This window comes from Dendrobates tinctorius, unplaced genomic scaffold (genome assembly GCF_039654945.1).
Source record: "Dendrobates tinctorius isolate UK_male_01 unplaced genomic scaffold, ASM3965494v1 ptg000231l, whole genome shotgun sequence".
Classification (NCBI taxonomy): Eukaryota; Metazoa; Chordata; class Amphibia; order Anura; family Dendrobatidae; genus Dendrobates; species Dendrobates tinctorius.
The window spans coordinates 6,471,349-6,490,997 of NW_027361898.1; the positions used below are offsets into that span (position 1 = coordinate 6,471,349).

General features: G+C 46.5%; 1 protein-coding gene across 1 annotated transcript in view; it reads left to right on the plus strand.

The window, feature by feature from the left end:
* Positions 1-17,396, plus strand: part of LOC141059869 (epithelial sodium channel subunit gamma-like) — a 39,262-nt gene extending 21,866 nt beyond the window's left edge. The window contains exons 5-11 of the mRNA XM_073556040.1: positions 7,134-7,238; positions 13,713-13,833; positions 14,129-14,201; positions 15,044-15,101; positions 15,210-15,283; positions 15,763-15,838; positions 16,042-17,396. Coding sequence (XP_073412141.1) covers positions 7,134-7,238; positions 13,713-13,833; positions 14,129-14,201; positions 15,044-15,101; positions 15,210-15,283; positions 15,763-15,838; positions 16,042-16,251 — 717 coding nt within the window. The 3' untranslated portion in view covers positions 16,252-17,396. The remainder of the gene's footprint in view (positions 1-7,133; positions 7,239-13,712; positions 13,834-14,128; positions 14,202-15,043; positions 15,102-15,209; positions 15,284-15,762; positions 15,839-16,041) is intronic.
* Positions 17,397-19,649: the final 2,253 nt, after the last annotated feature.

Here is a 19,649-nt window from a genome sequence, read left to right on the forward strand (position 1 = left end):
AGCTTGTGTTGTTTTTTATTTCCTCCTCTGCTACCCGTTCATAACAGAATCACCAGCCATACCGCAGATTCTAGGGTACTCAAAAGCAGGGCAAAAAAAAAAAAAAGAAAAAAAAAAAAAGTGTCAGAATTTTTTTTTTATATGCATTTTTTCCTCTTTTTCTCTGGGGCCGTAGGAGGATATTTTCCTTAATGGAGATTAACCGCTTCCCGACTGCCCACAGTAGATAAACGTTGGTGCTTGCTGGGCTTTGTGCAGCGCCGACGTTTATCTACTGTTGGCGGTTTTGTGCCCCCCGGGACCCCCACATACCTTACAACGCGGGGATCCCGGTGCACAATGCATGCTGGGACCCCCGACGTCATCGAGACCTGATTGGTTCAGGTCCTGATGACGTCAGCGTCACAGCAGCCAATGCGAGCGATCGCTGGGAAAGCTGCTTGTTTCCCGGCGATCTCACTCATTATATCGCGGCTTCTCCTCTGATCTAACACTGACAGATGATCAGAGGTGAAGCAGCGTTACTGTGTGACTAGATCGCTGCCTGGCACAGCTGATCGCTGCCTGGCACAGCTGTGTCAGGCAGCGATCTTGTCACACAGTAACGCTGCTTCACCTCTGATCATCTGTCATTGTGAGATCAGAGGAGAAGTCACGTTACTGTGTGCCAGGCAGCGATCTTGTCACATAGTAACGCTGCTTCTCCTCTGATCATCTGTCAGTGTGAGTTCAGAGGAGAAGTGGCGTTACTATGAGTCAGATCGCAGCGCAGCGATTTTGTCACAAAAATAAAAAAAAGTAAAGAAAAAAAAAAGAAAAAAGCAGGTACACAGGTTAGGGCTAGGGCAAGGGCTAGGGTTAGGACTAGGGTTAGGGCTAGGGTTAGGGTTAGGGCTAGTGCTGGGATTAAGGTTATGGGTGTGTTGGTGTTAGGTTTGTGGTTAGGGTTATGGTTAGGGCTGAGATTAGGGTTAGGGGTGTGTTGGCGTTAGGTTTGGAATTAGAATTGGGGGTTTCCACTGTTTAGGTACATCAGGGGCTCTGTAAATGCAATATGACGCCCGCAGACCATTCCATCAAAGTCTGCATTTCAGAACGTCACTACTTCCCTTCCGAGCCCCACCGTGTGCCCAAACAGTAGTTTTCTCCCACATATGGGGTACCAGCGTACTCAGGACAAATTGGACAACAACTCTTAGGGTCCAATTTCTCCTGTTACCCTTGTGAAAATAAAAATTGGGGGCTAAAAGATCATTTTTGTGGGAAAAAAATGATTTTTTTATTTTCACGCCTCTACATTATAAACTTTACTGAAACACTTGGGGGTTCAAAGTGCTCACCACACATCTAGATAAGTTCCTTGGGGGGGTCTAGTTTCCAAAATGGGGTCACTTGTGGGGGATTTCCACTGTTTAGGTACATCAGGGGCTCTGCAAACGCACATGACACCCGCAGACCATTCCATCAAAGTCTGCATTTCAGAACGTCACTACTTCCCTTCCGAGCTCCACCGTGTGCCCAAACAGTAGTTTTCTCCCACATATGGGGTACCAGCGTACTCAGGAAAAATTGGACAACAACTTTTGGGGTCCAATTTCTCCTGTTACCCTTGTGAAAATAAAAATTGGGGGCTAAAAGATCATTTTTGTGGGAAAAAAATGATTTTTTTATTTTCACGCCTCTACATTATAAACTTTACTGAAACACTTGGGGGTTCAAAGTGCTCACCACACATCTAGATAAGTTCCTTGGGGGGTCTAGTTTCCAAAATGGGGTCACTTGTAGGGGATTTCCACTGTTTAGGTACATCAGGGGCTCTGCAAACGCACATGACACCCGCAGACCATTCCATCAAAGTCTGCATTTCAGAACGTCACTACTTCCCTTCCGAGCTCCACCATGTGCCCAAACAGTAGTTTTCTCCCACATATGGGGTACCAGCGTACTCAGGACAAATTGGACAACAACTTTTGGGGTCCAATTTCTCCTGTTACCCTTGTGAAAATAAAAATTGGGGGCTAAAAGGTCATTTTGTGGAAAAAAAAATGATTTTTTATTTTCATGGCTCTACGTTATAAACTTCTGTGAAGCACTTGGGGGTTCAAAGTGTTCACAACACATCTAGATAAGTTCTTTAAGGGGTCTAGCTTCCAAAATGGGGTCACTTGTGAGGGGTTTCCACTGTTTAGGTACATCAGGGGCTCTCCAAATGCGACATGGCATCCAATCTCAATTCCTGCCAATTCTGCATTGAAAAAGTCAAACGGCGCTCCTTCCGTTCTGAGCTCTGCCGTGTGCTCAAACAGTGGTTTAGCCCCACATGCGGGGTATCTGCGTATTCGGGAGAAATTGCACAAAAAATTTTGTGGTTCATTTTCTCTTTTTACACTTGTGAAAATAAAAAAAAATGGTTTTGAAGTAAAATGTTTGTGAAAAAAAGTTAAGTTTATTTTTTCCTTCCATATTCCATTCATTCATGTGAAGCACCTGAAGGGTTAATAAACTTCTTGAATGTGGTTTTGAGTACATTGAGAGGTGCAGTTTTTAGAATGGTGTCACTTTTGGGTATTTTATGTCATATTGACCCCCCAAACTCACTTCAAATGTGAGGTGGTCCCTAAAAAAAATGGTGTTGCAAATTTTGTTGTAAAAATGAGAAATCGCTGGTCAACTTTTAACCCTTATAACTTCCTAAAAAAAAAAATTATGTTTCCAAAATTGTGCAGATGTAAAGTAGACATGTGGGAAATGTTATTTATTAACTATTTTGTGCAATATCACTCTCTGATTTAAGGGCATAAAAATTAAAAGTTTGAAAATTGCAAAATTTTCTACATTTTCGCCAAATTTTGATTTTTTTGACAAATAAGCGCAGCTCATATCTAAAAAATTTTACCACCATCATGAAGTACAATATGTCATGAGAAAACAATGTCAGAATCAGTAGGATCCGTTGAAGCGTTCTAGAGTTATGACCTCATAAAGTGACACTGGTCAGAATTGAAAAAATTGGCCCGGTCACGAAGGCAAAAACAGGCTCGGGTGTGAAGGGGTTAAGCAATTGTCTGATCGTGTGGAGCAGCTCGCTGCTCAAGTGCAGGGTATTTCCACCTATCTCGCTCAATTACATGCTGTTGAACCCAAAATCCCCACTCCTGATGTGTTTTCTGGGGATCGGTCTAAATTTTTGAATTTTAACAATAATTGTAAATTATTTCTTGCCTTGAAGCCTAACTCATCGGGAAGCTCTACGCAGCAGGTTAAAATTGTCATCTCCTTGCTGCTATCCTTGTAGCTCTAGGTGCATGACATTTGAAGTACTGCTCAGGCTGGGATGTGGAGTCAGTGTCCATTTTTGGGGAGTTGGTATAACATGGACCGATTCAGACTTCTAAAATATATAATACATTGGGTGCATTGTACAATGCAGGATGTGCTGTAAATGTTGTCATAACAATTTTGAAAAGTTATGAAATGTCCTATAAAATGTCTGTTCTGTTCCTGATCTAAGGATCTGGGCTTTTAGTTGAGATGAATCTGTGCTGCCCTTTATGTACATGCTCAGTAGTGACCAGTGCTGTGGAGTCAGAGATGAGATGAATCTGTGCTGCCCTTTGTCTACATGCTCAGTAGTGACCAGTGCTGTGGAGTCAGAGATGAGATGAATCTGTGCTGCCCTTTATGTATATGCTCAGTAGTGACCAGTGCTGTGGAGTCGTAGATGAGATGATTCCCTGCTGCCCTTTATGTACATGCTCAGTAGTGACCAGTGCTGTGGAGTCGTAGATGAGATGAATCTGTGCTGCACTTTATGTACATGTCAGTAGTGACCAGTGCTGTGGAGTCGTAGATGAGATGAATCTGTACTGCCCTTTATGTACATGCTCAGTAGTGACCAGTGATGTGGGGTCGTAGATGAGATGAATCTGTGCTGCCCTTTATGTACATGCTCAGTAGTGACCAGTGCTGTGGAGTCGTAGATGAGATGAATCTGTGCTGCCCTTTATGTACATGCTCAGTAGTGACCAGTGCTGTGGAGTCGTAGATGAGATGAATCTGTGCTGTCCTTTATGTACATGTCAGTAGTGACCAGTGATGTGGGGTCGTAGATGAGATGAATCTGTGCTGCCCTTTATGTACATGCTCAGTAGTGACCAGTGCTGTGGAGTCGTAGATGAGATGAATCTGTGCTGCCCTTTATGTACATGCTCAGTAGTGACCAGTGCTGTGGGGTTGTAGATGAGATGAATCTGTACTGCCCTTTATGTACATGTCAGTAGTGACCAGTGATGTGGGGTCGTAGATGAGATGAATCTGTGCTGCCCTTTATGTACATGCTCAGTAGTGACCAGTGCTGTGGAGTCGTAGATGAGATGAATCTGTGCTGCACTTTATGTACATGCTCAGTAGTGACCAGTGCTGTGGAGTCGTAGATGAGATGAATCTGTGCTGCCCTTTATGTACATGCTCAGTAGTGACCAGTGCTATGGAGTCGTAGATGAGATGAATCTGTGCTGCACTTTATGTACATGCTCAGTAGTGACCAGTGCTGTGGGGTCGTGGAAATTGAGAAGTCGGAGGTTTGGCTTACAGACTCCACAGCCCTGATACTGCTGTCCTTTTAAGTGGCAGAAGGACCTTCAGGACCCCCTCATGCCATGGATGTAGCCCTATAGTTACACCGCTAGGCTTATTTTAGGATTGACCCGGGAAAAAAATGTAGATTAAAAAAAGATGTTTCCCACTACTGACCACTTGATGGCGCCATGGTCATAAACAAGCAATCATAGATGACACAACATAAAGAAAAATATGTGCCCCACCCCCATTCACCTCCAGTGGCTTCTCTGTCCTCCATCCTATGTCCATAGACATTAAGGGGATGTGCACACACTGCGGATTCTGCTGCGGAACCGCAGCGGATTTGGCCCTGCGGATCCGCAGCAGTTCCGCAGACATTGTACAGTACAATGTTAGCCAATGGGATTTCAAATCCGAAGTGCACATGCTGCGGATTTGCTGCGGTTTTAAATACGCAGCATGTCAATTCTTTCTGCGGATTCCGCAGCGGTTTGACACCTGTTCCATTGTCCAGGTGTCAGTCCGCAGGGGAAAACCGCTGGCAAATCTGCAGGAAAACCGCAGGTCACTTTACGTGCGGTTTTACCTGCAAATCCGCGTGGAAAAATCCGCAGGTGAATCCGCAATGTGTGCACTTACCCTAATATGGAGTCGTCCCCTCTGCAGATAAAACAGCTTCCTCTCATCTGGCAAGGATTTCTACAAGATTTTGGAGACGTTTGTGGGAATTCTTGCAACTTCATTCAGAAAAGCATTTGTGAGGTCAGACCCTGATGTTGGGTGAGGCCGGGCTCACAATCTCTGGGTTCTGTGTGGCCGCTCATGTCCACCCCATGTCTGTATGGAAGTTGTGCTCTGGACACAGTCATTGGGGACAGAAAAGGGCCTTCCCCAAACTGTTCTCACAAAGCTGGAGCTACAATTAAATTAAGATTCTCCATCACAGAGACTAATGAGCTGAGGCTGACCACTACAAAGCCGTAGCATTATCCTCCACCAAACTGTACAGCGGGCACAATGCAGTCAGGCGGGTAACGGTCTCCTACACTAAACCTGGACTCATCCACCAGACGTCAGATAGAGAAGTGTAATCTGTCACTGCACAGAACACGTCTCCTCCAGAGTCCAGTGGTGGCGGCTTTACACCAATGCATACGATGCGCAACATTGTGCTTGGTGATATACGGCTGTGTGCAGCTGCTCGGTCATGAAGCTCCCAGCTGGGGCGCAGTGTTTGTGCTGATAGTAATGTCAGAGGAGGTCTGGGTTCTGTAGTTATGGAGTCAGAAGAGTGGTGGTGACTTTCCTGCCTTCTCCTCCTCAGCACTCACCCTCCCGCTCTGTAACATTACACGTGGCCTCCACTTCATGGCTGAGCTGCTGCGGTTCCTTCCACTTCTCAATAATATCACTCACAGGTGATGGGGGAAGATTCAGGCGGAAGAAATGTCATGGGCAGACTAATTACCCCAGGTGTTCCTATTATATGATGATGCTGATCTCTCCTTCAAACCACATATCCAAACCCTTTCCACTTCCTGCCGACTTCAACTCAAAAATATTTCACGCATCCGTTCATTCCTCACCCAAGAATCTGCAAAAACCCTAGTCCATGCCCTCATCATCTCTCGCCTTGACTACTGCAACCTCATGCTCTGCGGCCTCCCCTCAAACACTCTCGCACCCCTCCAATCTATTCTAAACTCTGCTGCCCGACTAATCCACCTGTCCCCCCGCTATTCCCCAGCTTCTCCCCTCTGTCAATCCCTTCACTGGCTCCCAATTGCCCAGAGACTCCATTACAAAACCCTAACCATGACATACAAAGCCATCCACAACTTGTCTCCTCCATACATCTGTGACCTCGTCTCCCGGTACTTTCCTGCACGCAACCTCCGATCCTCACAAGATCTCCTTCTCTACTCCCCTTTTATCTCCTCTTCCCACAATCGCATACAAGATTTCTCTCGCGCATCACCCCTACTCTGGAACTCTCTACCACAACATATCAGACTCTCACCTACCATCGAAACCTTCAAAAAGAGCCTGAAGACCCACCTCTTCCGACAAGCCTATAACCTGCAGTAACCACCGATCGACCAAACCGCTGCACGACCAGCTCTACCCCCGCCTACTGTATTATCACCCATCCCTTGAAGATTGTGAGCCCTCGCGGGCAGGGTCCTCTCTCCTCCTGTACCAGTTATGACTTGTACTGTTTAAGATTACTGTACTTGTTTTTATGTATACCCCTCCCTACATGTAAAGCGCCATGGAATAAATGGCGCTATAACAATAAATAATAATAATAATAATAATAATAATTATATGACGGCGCTGGTATCAGTGAGCTCTGCACCACCGGACGTTCTGTCACATTAGTAAAGGCAGATGACATGGCGGGGGACGGGACATTATACACTAAGGGTCGATGGACTGAAGGAGAAGCCAGAATTCAGTTATTGAGAATGTGAACGAATACTTTCCTCCATGTTGTATGTGAGGCTGCCTTATACTAATATAATGGATAGATTCTCTGTTCTGTTTTGCAGGTTCACATTGAAAGGCTGAAGTCCCCGTACATAAGTCAGTGCACGGAAGGGGAGAACATCAAGAACTTCTATAAGGATGTGTATGGATCTGGGTACACGCGAGAGGTCAGCTTGTCCTGTTGGGACTGACAGCGTGGCAGACCTGTCATGTATAGTGGTAGATCATGGGTCCACTCACATTACCGTGCCTCAGAAAAAAAGAAAACCAAAGCCATGTCATTATCCGCCACGTCTGAAGTATTAGAAAAAAACAACAGCTTTTAGAAACAGCAACACGTGGTTACGTCTGGTATTGAAGTGAAAGCCGCTGCAGTACCACAGACAATCAGTAGAGGGGTTGAACATTTTTGCCATGTTTTGTAATCCTAGACAACCATCTTTAACCCCATTACTCCCAAGGGTGATTTGCATGTTAATGCCCGGGCCAATTTTTACAATTCTGACCACTGTCCCTTTATGAGGTAATAACTCTGGAACGCTTCCATGGATCCCGGTGATTCTGACCCTGTTTTCTCGTGACATATTGTACTTCATGTTAGTGGTAAAATTTCATTCATATAACTTGGGTTTATTTGTGAAAAAAAAACAAAACAGAAATTTGGCGAAAATTTTGAAAATTTCACAATTTTCCAAATTTGAATTTTTATGCTCTTAAATCACAGAGATACAGCACACAAAAAATTTAATAAGTAACATTTCCCACATGTTTACTTTGCATCAGCACAATTTTGGAACCAACATTTTTTTCTGTTAGGAAGTTATAAGGGTTAAAAGTTGACCAGCGATTTCTCATTTTTGCAACACCATTTTATTTTTAGGGACTACATCACATTTGAAGCCACTTTGATGGCTCTATATGATAGAAAATAACAAAAAGTGACACCGTTATAAAAACTGCACCCCTCAAGGTGCTCAAAACCACATTCAAGAAGAAGCTTATTAACCCTTCAGGTGCTTCACAGGAATTTTTTAAATGTTTAAAAAAAAAAAATGAACATTTAACTTTTTTTCCACAAAAAAAATTAATTCAGGTTCAATTTTTTTTATTTTACCAAGGGTAACAGGAGAAATTGGAGTGCAAACGTTATTGTGCAATTTGCCCTGAGTACGCTGATACCTGATATGTGGGGGGGAACCACTGTTTGGGCGCATGGCTGAGCTCAGAAAGGAAGGAACGCCATTTGACTTTATCACAAAATTGGCTGGAATTCAGATCGGATGCCATGTCAAGTTTGGAGAGCTCCTGATGTGCCTAAACAGTGGAAATCCCCCACAAGTGACCCCATTTTGGAAACTAGACCCCCCAAGGAACTTATCTAGATATGTGGTAAGCACTTTGAACCCCCAAGGGCTTCACAGAAGTTTATAACATACAGCTGTACAATTAAAAAATCATATTTTTTTCCAAAAAAATGATCTTTTCACCCCCAATTGTTATTTTCCCAAGAGTAACAGGACCCCAAAAGCTATTGTGCAATTTGTCCTGAGTACGCTGATATCCCATATGTGGGGGTAAACCACTATTTGGGCGCATGGCAGAGATCGGAAGGGAAGCAGCGCCATTTGACTTTTTTGGCTGGAATTGAGATCGGACGCCATGTCGCGTTTGGAAAGCCCCTGATGTACCAAAACAGTGGAAACCCCCCAATTCTAACTCCAACCCTAACCCCAACACACCCCTAGCCCTAACCCTAATGGGAAAATGGAAATAAATACATTTTTTTATTTTATTATTTTTCCCTAACTAAGGGGGTGATGGGGTTTGATTTACTAGTTATGGCGGGTTTTTATTTTTGGCAGCTGTCACACGCTAAGGCTGTGTGCCCACGATGCGATTTTTAAGCGTTTTTGCCGCAATTTTCGGCGCGAAAACGCTGCAAAAACGTTTAAAAATCGTGTACAGAACGCACCCCATGCATTCCTATGGCATTCCGCACATGCTGTGCTAATGCTGCGCTTTTTTCCGCGGAGGAATCGCATCGCGGAAAAAATCGCAGCATGATCATTCTTTTGTGTGGAATCGCAAAGAATTGCCGCGATTCCGCACCCATAGGAATGCATGAGAATCGCTTACTTCCCGCATGTGGCTATGCCCACCATGCGTGAAGTTAAGCGTCTCATGTGCGGTTGGTACCCACGGTGTGGAGGAGAGGAGACTGTCCTCCAGGCCCTGGGTACCATACCCCTGTAAAAAAAAGAATAAAAAATTAAAAATCGGGGTATATTTACCTTCCAACGTCCCGCGCTGCATTCCCGGCCTAAGCGTTCCCAGTAATGCCTTGCGGCAAGGTCCTGTGATAGTAACGCGAGACCAACGTCATCACAGGTCTCGCAAGGCATTACTGGGAACGCTGAGGCCCGGGATGGCAGCGCGGGACGTCGGAAGGTAAATATACCACGATTTTTTATTTTTAACATTTTATCTTTTACTATTGATGCCGCATAGGCGGCCTCAATTGTAAAAACCTGGTCACACTTGTCAAACACTATGTTTGACGAGTGTGACCAACCTGTCAATCACTTTCCAAGCGATGCTTCAAATCGCTTGGAAAGTGCTTGAGAAAATCGCGAACAGAATCGCGGTAAAATCGCGTGGAAAAAAACGTGCGATTTCTGGGAAGGAATCCGATTTTCAGTGTGTGTTTTAACACGCAACGTGGGCACATAGCCTAAAAGACGCTTTTTATTGTAAAAATAGTTTTTGTATCACCACATTTTGAGAGCTATAATGTTTCCATATTTTGACCCACCGAGTCATGTGAGGTCTTATTTTTTGCGGGACGAGTTGATGTTTTTATTGGTATCATTTTCGGGCACATGACATTTTTTGATCGCTTTTTATTCCGATTTTTGGGACGCAGAATGAACGAAAAACAGCGTTTCATTAAATTCTTTTGGGGGGTGCGTTTACACCGTTCCGCGTGTGGTAACATTGATAAAGCGGTTTTATTCTTCGGGTCAGTGCGGTTACAGCGATACCTCATTTATGTCGTTTTTTTATGTTTTGGTGCTTTTATGCAATGAAAACAATTTTATATAAAAAAAATAATTATTTTTGCATCGCTTTATTCTGCAAGCTATAACTTTTTTATTTTTTCGCTGATGATGCTGTGTGGGGGCTCATTTTCTGCGGGACAAGATGACGTTTACAGCGGTACCATGGTTATTTATATCCGTCTTTTTGATCGCGCATTATTGCACTTTTTGTTCGGCGGTATGATAATAAAGCTTTATTTTTTGCTTCGTTTTTTATTTTTATTTTTTAAGGGGTTCAATAAAGGGGTTAACTAGTGGGACAGTTTTATAGGGCGGGTCGTTACGGACATGGCGATACCAAATATGTGTACTTTTATTATTTTATTTATTTTCAAAAAATGAATTTATTAGGGAATATTTTATTTTTTTTATTTATTTAGTGATTTTTTTATAAATTATTTTTACACTTTTTTTTTTTAACTCTTTATTACAATGTCCCAGGGGGAACATCACTGTCATGTGACAGATCGCTGATCTGTCACATCACAGATCGCTGTGACAGATCAGCAATCTGTCACAGGCAGTGCTGCAGGCTTCCTCATGCCGGCGCTTTGCAGGCATGAGGAAGCCGCCTCCCTGCAGGCCCCTGAAGGTCCCCGCCGCCATTTTGGATTCGGGGACCTGCAGGGAAGGAGACCCCCGCAGCAGCGCTGCTGTGTGGGTCTCAGGGAAGCACGGAGGGAGCCCCCTCCCTCCCGATGCTTCCCTAAACCCCCCGTACACTGCGATCGTGTTTGATCGCAGTGTGCCAGGGGTTAATGTGTCAGGGGCGGTCCGTGACCGCCCCTGACACATAATGCCGGGTGTCAGCTGTGATAATCAGCTGACACCCGACCGCGATCAGCTGCGCTCCCCCCGTGAGCGCAGCTGATCGCGCTAGACGTACTATTCCGTCCTTGGGACTTAGGTCCCAGGTCACATGGACGGAATAGTACTTATAATGTAGGAAAGGGGTTACAGAGAACGTGTCAGCAGGATTTTGCCCTATAAACTAAAGGCTTGGCCATAATGGCTGGGTGATGTGGATTAATACGTTACCTGATGTAAAGGGATCCGCTCAGTGGTTGTTTAATACTCACCTTATGCAGTTTTCAGAAAATGATGTCTTGTGTGCTTTGGGGTGGGACGTGGGGGCAGAGTCTTCTGGTTCTCCGCAACCCACCAGCCTCCTCTGCTTCTTGTACAGGTCACTGATTATTCAGTGACCTGCCTCATTTTTAAAATTATGTGTTGCCATCATTGTGTGGACAGCAAGTGTGCAGTGGGAGCTGGCGTCCTGTGTTCCGGCGCCATGTTATTGAGGTCCTGAGGTGGCGCATGCACAGATCAAGGTTTTGGCTCAGTTCAGATGAGTGGGGCAATGATGGCGGTGCAGAATTTTACAAAGGAGGCATGTCACTGAATAATCAGTGACCTGTACAAGAAGCAGAGGAGGCTGGTGGGGGGCGGAGAACCAGAAGAAGACCCTGCCCCCATGTCCCACCCCAACGTACATAAGATACCATTTTCTGAAAACTCGATAAGGCGAGTATTAAACAACCACTGAGCGGATCCCTTCACATCAGGTATCATATCAGCATCACAGCACCATTATAACTGTGCCTTTAGTTTATAGGGCAAAATCCTGCTGACAGGTTCTCTTTAGTGTGCTGTAAAGTCTTAAACTATGTGCCCACGATCAGGAATCTGCAGCGTTTTGGATGCAGCACATGTCCGCTGTGTCCAAAGGGCTGCCAGCTTTTGAACGCAGGTGAATCCGCATGTGTTCATTGACATTGATAAATGGACATGCTGTGGTCTGGAGAGACACACCACATGTCTGTCTCCACAGGTAAGCCTCGGGCGTCTGTGGATGCATAGTGGGCATGGAATTTCTTGAAAATCCCCTCCACTATGCTGTAACATCTGGCCACTGCGGATGTACGCAGCGTCCAACTCGCAGCGTTTACTGACAGTGTACACCTACCCTTAGACAAGGAGTGCACAACATTCTTTGGTCCAATGCCAGACTGAACTAATCCCAAAGCCGCAAATTGTTTATTAAAGGGGTAGTTACATGAATACACCACCAGAACAAAATTTTGCGTATTTGAGAAGGATTTGGAGAGTTTGTGCTTAAAAAAAAAAAAAGTTTTTGGGAGCAGAAACTCGGCAAATCCTCCTCAACTTGGTGCATGAGTGCGGCGCCAGAACCACTGTTGGTGCATGAGTGCAGTGCCAGAACCACCATCGGTGCATGAGTGCAGCGCCAGAACCACCGTCGGTGCATGAGTGCAGCTCCAGAACCACCGTCGGTGCATGAGTGCAGCTCCATAACCACCGTCGGTGCATGAGTGCAGCGCCAGAACCACCGTCGGTGCATGAGTGCAGCGCCACAACCACCGTCGGTGCATGAGTGCGGTGCCAGAACCACTGTTGGTGCATGAGTGCAGCTCCAGAACCACCGTCGGTGCATGAGTGCGGTGCCAGAACCACTGGTGGTGTATGACTGCAGCTCCAGAACCACCGTCGGTGCATGAGTGCGGTGCCAGAACCACTATTGGTGTATGACTGCAGCTCCAGAACCACCGTCGGTGCATGAGTGCGGCGCCAGAACCACTGTTGGTGCATGAGTGCAACGGCAAAAACACTTTAATTACATGAATCCAGCGAATTAAACACCATCATTACATGTATACAGGGCCAAGCTCAGTACAGAGATAAATTGTAATATCAGGTCAGACCCATCATCAGACTGCGGACCATACAGGAACCACAGTACTGATGAAATGCAGGCAGTATCATATAAACATTTACATCCAGGTACCTTATAGGTGACATCTTCTCTCATTGGAGTCACTCCTATCCCTTTTTGTCTCCATCTAGCACTGACGCCATGTGGAGTTTTCACGCCCAAAGCTTCTTTTTCCAGACTTGCCTCTTGTTCGTATTGAGCAGCGATTTCTGACACGGGGTCCTTAAAAATAAAAGTATCATTATACTGCTCCATAAATAAAAATATCTCCCATGCTAATCCTCTGAATATATAATTGTCCTTCACTGCGTTTCCTGCACAAAATACCCCCCCACTCCACTGCCCTTCTCCAAAATACCCTTCACACTGACCCTTCTTCAAAATACAGCTTCACACTACCCCTTTCCAAGTCCTACCCACCCCTCGCTATACTATGCCCCCTTTTCACAATTGCCCCTCATCTAAAATAAGACATTTAATCTCCAGCTCCTCTGGAGCACGTCTCCTGCCTGTGCGGGCTCCAACTGCAGTACAATGACCTAGTCACGCTGCTGCATGTCGGGGTGGGGGCCAGCCACTGCTCCTCTGCCACTGTCCCAGCCCCACAGAAGGATCTCACACATCGCAGACTGCTGCATTGGCCCCACAACCACCCTCAGCAGTCAGCATGCTGTGCAGGCCTGTCTCCAATGAAGCTTTATCATTGCAAAAGGGTTCCTTTGCATTTTTAATGTCTCTGCTTGCTGTCAGTACAAGGAACATTTTGGTCAGCCCCCCTATAAATGTGCCTGTCTTCCTGTTGCCCGCAGGCCTGTAAACGGACGTGTGCCCAGCAGAACATCATCGATAATTGTGGCTGCACTCACTGGGAGTTTGCTTGTCCGAAAGAGCTGGGATACCCCAAGTGTAACCTCAGCAATGCCGCCATCCGTACGTTCATTCCACTATTTTATCATTAAGTTATTAAACATCCTCTCTTTTGCTCTCTGGTATCAGCCATTTCTAGGTGGTAAGTGTTTGACCTATAGGACTCTTATAAGCTAATTAAAGGGGCAGTAAACCTGGTGCAATTTCACCACATAGGCGGTTTGTCTGTTGAAATGTTAGTGTGTGATTAGAAAGGAAAATGCCCAGCCTCCAAGGGAAAACCATATGAGGGGGCTGAAACTAAGGGGGATCACAAACACAGCTGACCGCGCTCTGATCACTACATCTTGGCTTCCAGGTGACTGCGTGAAGCTCTACGAATTTAAATTTGCGCATGATGAACTGAACTGCTACTGCCCCCTACAGTGCAAGTAAGTGAACTGCACCCATCGTCCACCTGTACCCCTGCAGCTGCAGAGAAACTACAACTCTCAGCATGCCCTGAGAAGCAGGTTTGGGACCACTTGGCAAACGTCTGAAGACCACGTCCCATCTGGATAAGAATGTGAAGCAATGCCCCTTTAATTTCTGATTGCTGGGTCATCAAACCTGTCTGCACAGCGGCAGAGCACATGACACGGGTGTAGAATTTCCTGTCTGCTTCCAGCTGACACAACATTTTAGCCAATTCTGCTTTTCTGAATCAAATGACGAGTCAGGCTGCGGCCAAACGTATACCAAGAGCAGAGAAGACAAGATGTTACTGACCAGAAGAGAGTCCGCTATATCTCCTCCTGGGAAAGCAGAGTAAAAGGCAATACGGAGGACACCGCCTAGACCAGACCCCTAAATTCACTGTCACCTCAGACCAGACCCCTAAATTAATAGAGACCCCCTGAATTTACTGAGACTTCAGATCAGAACCATATGTTAATCCAGACCCCAGATCAAAATCCTAAATAAATGTAGACCTCAAAACAGACCCCAAACCATATAGATTAAGACCCCCAAAGAAGAGAAGACCCCTAATCTAATAAAGACCTTTACATAGAGACTCCAGATGAGACATCTAAATTAATTCAGTCTTCAGTTGCTTCAGTTGGTTAGCTTCAGACCCCAGAGCAGACTGGGGCACGTACTACTGACCACTCATTGCTCTGGGGTCCTCTTATTTCTGGTGCCGCTACCCGAGCTGTTCGGGATGGTCACCATGTGTGCGCCACTTTCCCAGAAGCAGATAAATGATGATTTATTCTTTGCTTCTTTATGACAGAGAGGAGATTTATGAGCTGACCGTGTCTGGATCCCAGTGGCCATCTACCGCTTTTATTGTAAGTGTCACGTATTAGACCAGGGGTCCTCTAATGTCCAAGACTGTACTTATCCAAATGGTGCATGATGCCGCCTGTAGGAGCTGAAAATTACTTTTCTCTTTTTAGGAAAATTTCTCTAAGGACCTTAAGGAATGGGGAGGACAAATGAAAGATGTGGCAGATGATCCAGCACTTATCAGGTATCTTGTCTCCATTGGCTGCAGCACTGAATGCAGTCTATTGCTCCCTGTTATCTGCCTCTGCAGGATTCTGCACTATTAGGCTGTGTGCACACGCTGCGGATTCTGCTGCGGATCCGCAGCGGATTTGGCCCTGCGGATTCGCAGCAGTTTCTGCTGCGGTGTACAGTACCATTATTCCCTATGGGAATTAAAAACCGCTGTGCAGTTTCAAATCCGCAGAAAGAATTGCATGTCAATTCTTTCTGTGGATTCCGCAGTGGTTTACCATCTCCTCCATTGTGGAGATGATAAACCGCAGGGCTAAACCGCAGGCCAATCCGCAGGTCTTTTGACCTGCGGATTTATCTGCAGATTTTGCAGAATCCGCGCGGATGAATCCGCAGCAGAATCCGCAGTGTGTGCGCACAGCCTTAGAAGTTGATATTAGAATTACCGACCTTTTAAAAACGTTCCCTAATCTGTATTATTTCCCACAGGGATAATTTTGTGAAGGTCGTGGTTTACTTCAAACAACTCAATTTCGAGCTGATAGAAGAAGAACCATCAATGACTGTGAGGACTGAGCCCAAAATATACATGCGCGCATATATTATATATATGTTACAGCCTGGTTTTATATGGGGGTGACAAAGACAACCTTATGGGGGTCCTGGTCACACTGCACCATCTCTTGATTGTCAATGACTGCACACATGTTGAATGTGACTAGAGCTCTGTATACTTATGCGTTGGATTTTTTTTTTCCTTTTTTGCAGGAAATCAACCTTATCTCCAACATGGGGGGCTTGGTGGGCCTGTGGGTGGGCTTCTCTGTTTGCACCCTGGCGGAGTTCTTCGAGTTGCTGCTGGATGTCATTCTCCTTTTAATCCGAAGGTGCCTCAGGACGACCAAAAAGGAGGGATACGCCAACCCTTACATGCAAAAGCACAACACCATCTACCTACAGAAGACCACGAAGCTGTGAAAAGAGAGGGGCCGTGGATTTGGGAACTCATAGTATAGTTAAATTGCAGTGATGGGAATCGGTGTGCTATGATCCCCCTGCCCACATGTGTAAAGCCATTATAGAGAATGTACAGCCAAGAACAATGCAAACCACCCCAACAATCTCTGCTATCCCCAGTATGAGTCACCCAGGCTTGCCATGCTGTCAAGTAGGAACCAAATATCAGCCAATTCTTTATCTGTTTTCGGAAGCTGGGTGGCATCTAATATGGCTGCTATTTTATCTTTTCCAGGTCCCTAGGTATATAGTGATGAGGAAGTGGGCCCACGTAGGTAGGGAAATCATCTTGCTTATGTTGATCTACAGCAAAGTTCCCAAACTGGTGATTGTTACAAGACTACCATTCCCATCATGCTCTGACAGCCGGGTTGGGGACACTGCATTGGGGAAACGAAGACTGTTTTTCATTTTATGGTTGTTGGAGTAAAACATCTAATTTGGCACTTTTGGCAGTTAAAAAAGTTGTCCCATTTCAAAAAAGCTTTTGCCCATAGGCAAAATAAAAAAAAATAAGCTGAGCCTTATTCACCCCTCACCAGGTCATTGAGTTCATTGATTGGCTGCGTCCTGACATTACACACCCCTGCAGCCAAACAACAGAGAATAGGGAAGCACTGGACACACAATGCTAAACCTGGGGAGGGTATGTAAAGCGCTGTTAGTGTGTTTTTTAAAGGTAACTGAGGCTATATGAAGTAGCACAGCCCCGTACACTGTGCACCGGCCATTTTCCTTACTCTAGCTCATATCACAATTACTTCAATAATCAATAGGAGCTGAGGTGCAGTACCAAGAATGGGCCATTACACTGTGTACGGCGCTGTGCTGTAGCGGCTCCATATACCCTTACTGCAAACACCACATCCAGTGTTGGACTCCCCAGATGTCCAGGACAACCCTTTAAAGCACAGGGCACTATTGTGTCAGCAGTTGATAGACAACGCCGCTTGTAGAAGTGATGTTGTATTAGTATTGATGTCCTGCACATATTGTGATATTAATCCCTGCTGATTATTACGCTGTTTATTCGCTGAACTATGGAAACATTTAGTGTGTAATGCTGAATATATTGTGAGCAGAAATAAAGATATTGATATACAGGATCCCAGTAGTGTGACAAGTCGTCCTCGGGTCCAATAGGGATGCATAATATGTAGTCTTTGTTATATGGAGACTCCCATCAGCAGGTGGTCTCCATATCATCCACATTGTAGCACTTATTCAGGGGAGGTCACATGGCGGCCCCTTAACTCTAAGGCATTTGGAGGCGGCCCCCCCAAGCTTCAGTACGTTAGTGTGAGATTGGAGACCTCCGGAAGTTGAACCGTCAGGACCGCGATGACGAACCTCCCTCAGGCGAGCTGGCCAGGTGTACCACCCCCTATACAGGGAGTGTTAGGGGCTGACCCAGGGGAGACTATCGCCGTGGAAGCTGATACCTGGGAACAGCCGGGAGGAGGTGCAGGCAGGGAACGTACTGGCGACCAGATGGAAGATGGCGCCAACCTCAGGGATGACTGCTGGAGCTGCGGGGATGGAGGTGGACAGCAACGGAGGACGGCAGGAACAGGTACTAGGTGTGACACTGGAACAGGTAGGCGAGGCAGGAACGGACTGGACCTGGAAGGGAACACAGGAAGGTCACAAGTAGGGAAACCAACGGAGGAGCAGGAAAGGTACACAGCGCAGAGACAGGAGGACCGTAGGAGTGCGTGGACCCGATATCAAGCGTGAACCACAAATGATGGTCAGGCAGAGAGCATAGGGTGAGGCTGCCTGATATAGGGCACGCTGCAAAACTTCCAGGTCAGAGTGCAGCGGTGTCATGGGGCCAGGATTGGGCGCCTAGCCTAGGGGGCGTACCCAGATGTGCGCCTGCATACCCGTGAGGGAGCAGAGGCCGGCCGCAGGACAGTTGATGGACAGGCGCCAGCAGTGGGGGCGGGCCGAGAAGACCGGAAGCGCCGGAGAGCCCCGGGCAGCGTGGAGGCCGAGGCCGAAGATGCTGCAAAAAGAGGAGCCGTGGCAGAGGCGGATGGATCGGCGGTGGCAGGAGCCCGACCTGGGGGAGCTGTGGCAGCGGCGGTAGAAGCCGCAGAGCGGACGGGAGCCGGGGAGGTGAGCGTGACAGTTAGCTGGTTAGGCTACTTTCACACTAGCGTCGTACGACGGCCGTCGCCCTGCGTCGGGGCGACGTACCGTCGCACGTTGTGAAAGTTGGGCAAAACGGGGGCAGTGGATGCAGTTTTACAACGCATCCGCTGCCCCATTGTAATGTCCGGGGAGGAGGGGGCGGAGTTTTGGCCGCGGAGACGACGCACAAAAAAAGTTACATGTAACGTTTTTGTGTGCGTCGGGCTGCCAAAACACGACTCATCCGTCGCACGACGGATGCGACGTGTGGCAATGCGTCGCTAATGTAAGTCTATGGAGAAAAAAAGCATCCTGCTGGCAACTTTGCAGGATGCGTTTTTTCTTCAAAACGACGCATTGTGACGTGCGTCGCATGACGCTAGTGTGAAAGTAGCCTTAAATGTACATAAAAAGTTGAGTCCTTCCTCTAATCACATCCAGAGCTGCATTAATAAATTCTGTTGGTCACCTTTGGAATCGGTGGTTTGGTTCCACCCTTTTGTCAGTCATATGACCAAACAGTTCACTTATAAATAGCCCCCACAATGCACTGCAAAACAGGAAACCAGCAGAACGCTCTAGGTCTATGGAGAAGACGGTGCAGAGGATTTATACTGTGGAGTTCCTTGTCCATTATGTACCTATTGGATCTGACCTGCAAAACGTGTTTTCTCTAGAAGACGAGGCTCCGTCCTGATATCCGCCCCCAAGGCATAGTGGCCGCTTTCAGCAGGGAATGTTTGCTCGGGGCAGATGTTGGCAGCGCCCCCACAATCCTCACCACACGGCTGCACAAAGACCCCAGTATTCACTGCAAATCAGGGATGAGAAAGCTCATATTCAACACAAGCAAGAAAAACGTTATGTATAAGGGGAGACGATTACCTCCCCGAAAATCAGGAATAAACATAAACCGTGCGTTGTCCTGTCAGGTCACATGTATGTCAGGTATATGGATCTAGGACAGCGGTGTCGCTGGTAAGGCGCCATCATCACTCCTGCAGGACAGTGACCGAGGCCTCCACACCAAAATGTGCCCAACTCTCCGCTCCACAAGAAGATATTACAGTCATGGCCTGATGAAAACGGGGACCACCTCTGTATGATTTGGTGGGACCATGGCCGACGCTGTTATGGGGGCGCCGTGACTGACATTACAGCCAAGGCCTGATGAGAATGGAGAACCACCTCTGTATGATGGGGTGAGACCATGGCCAACGATG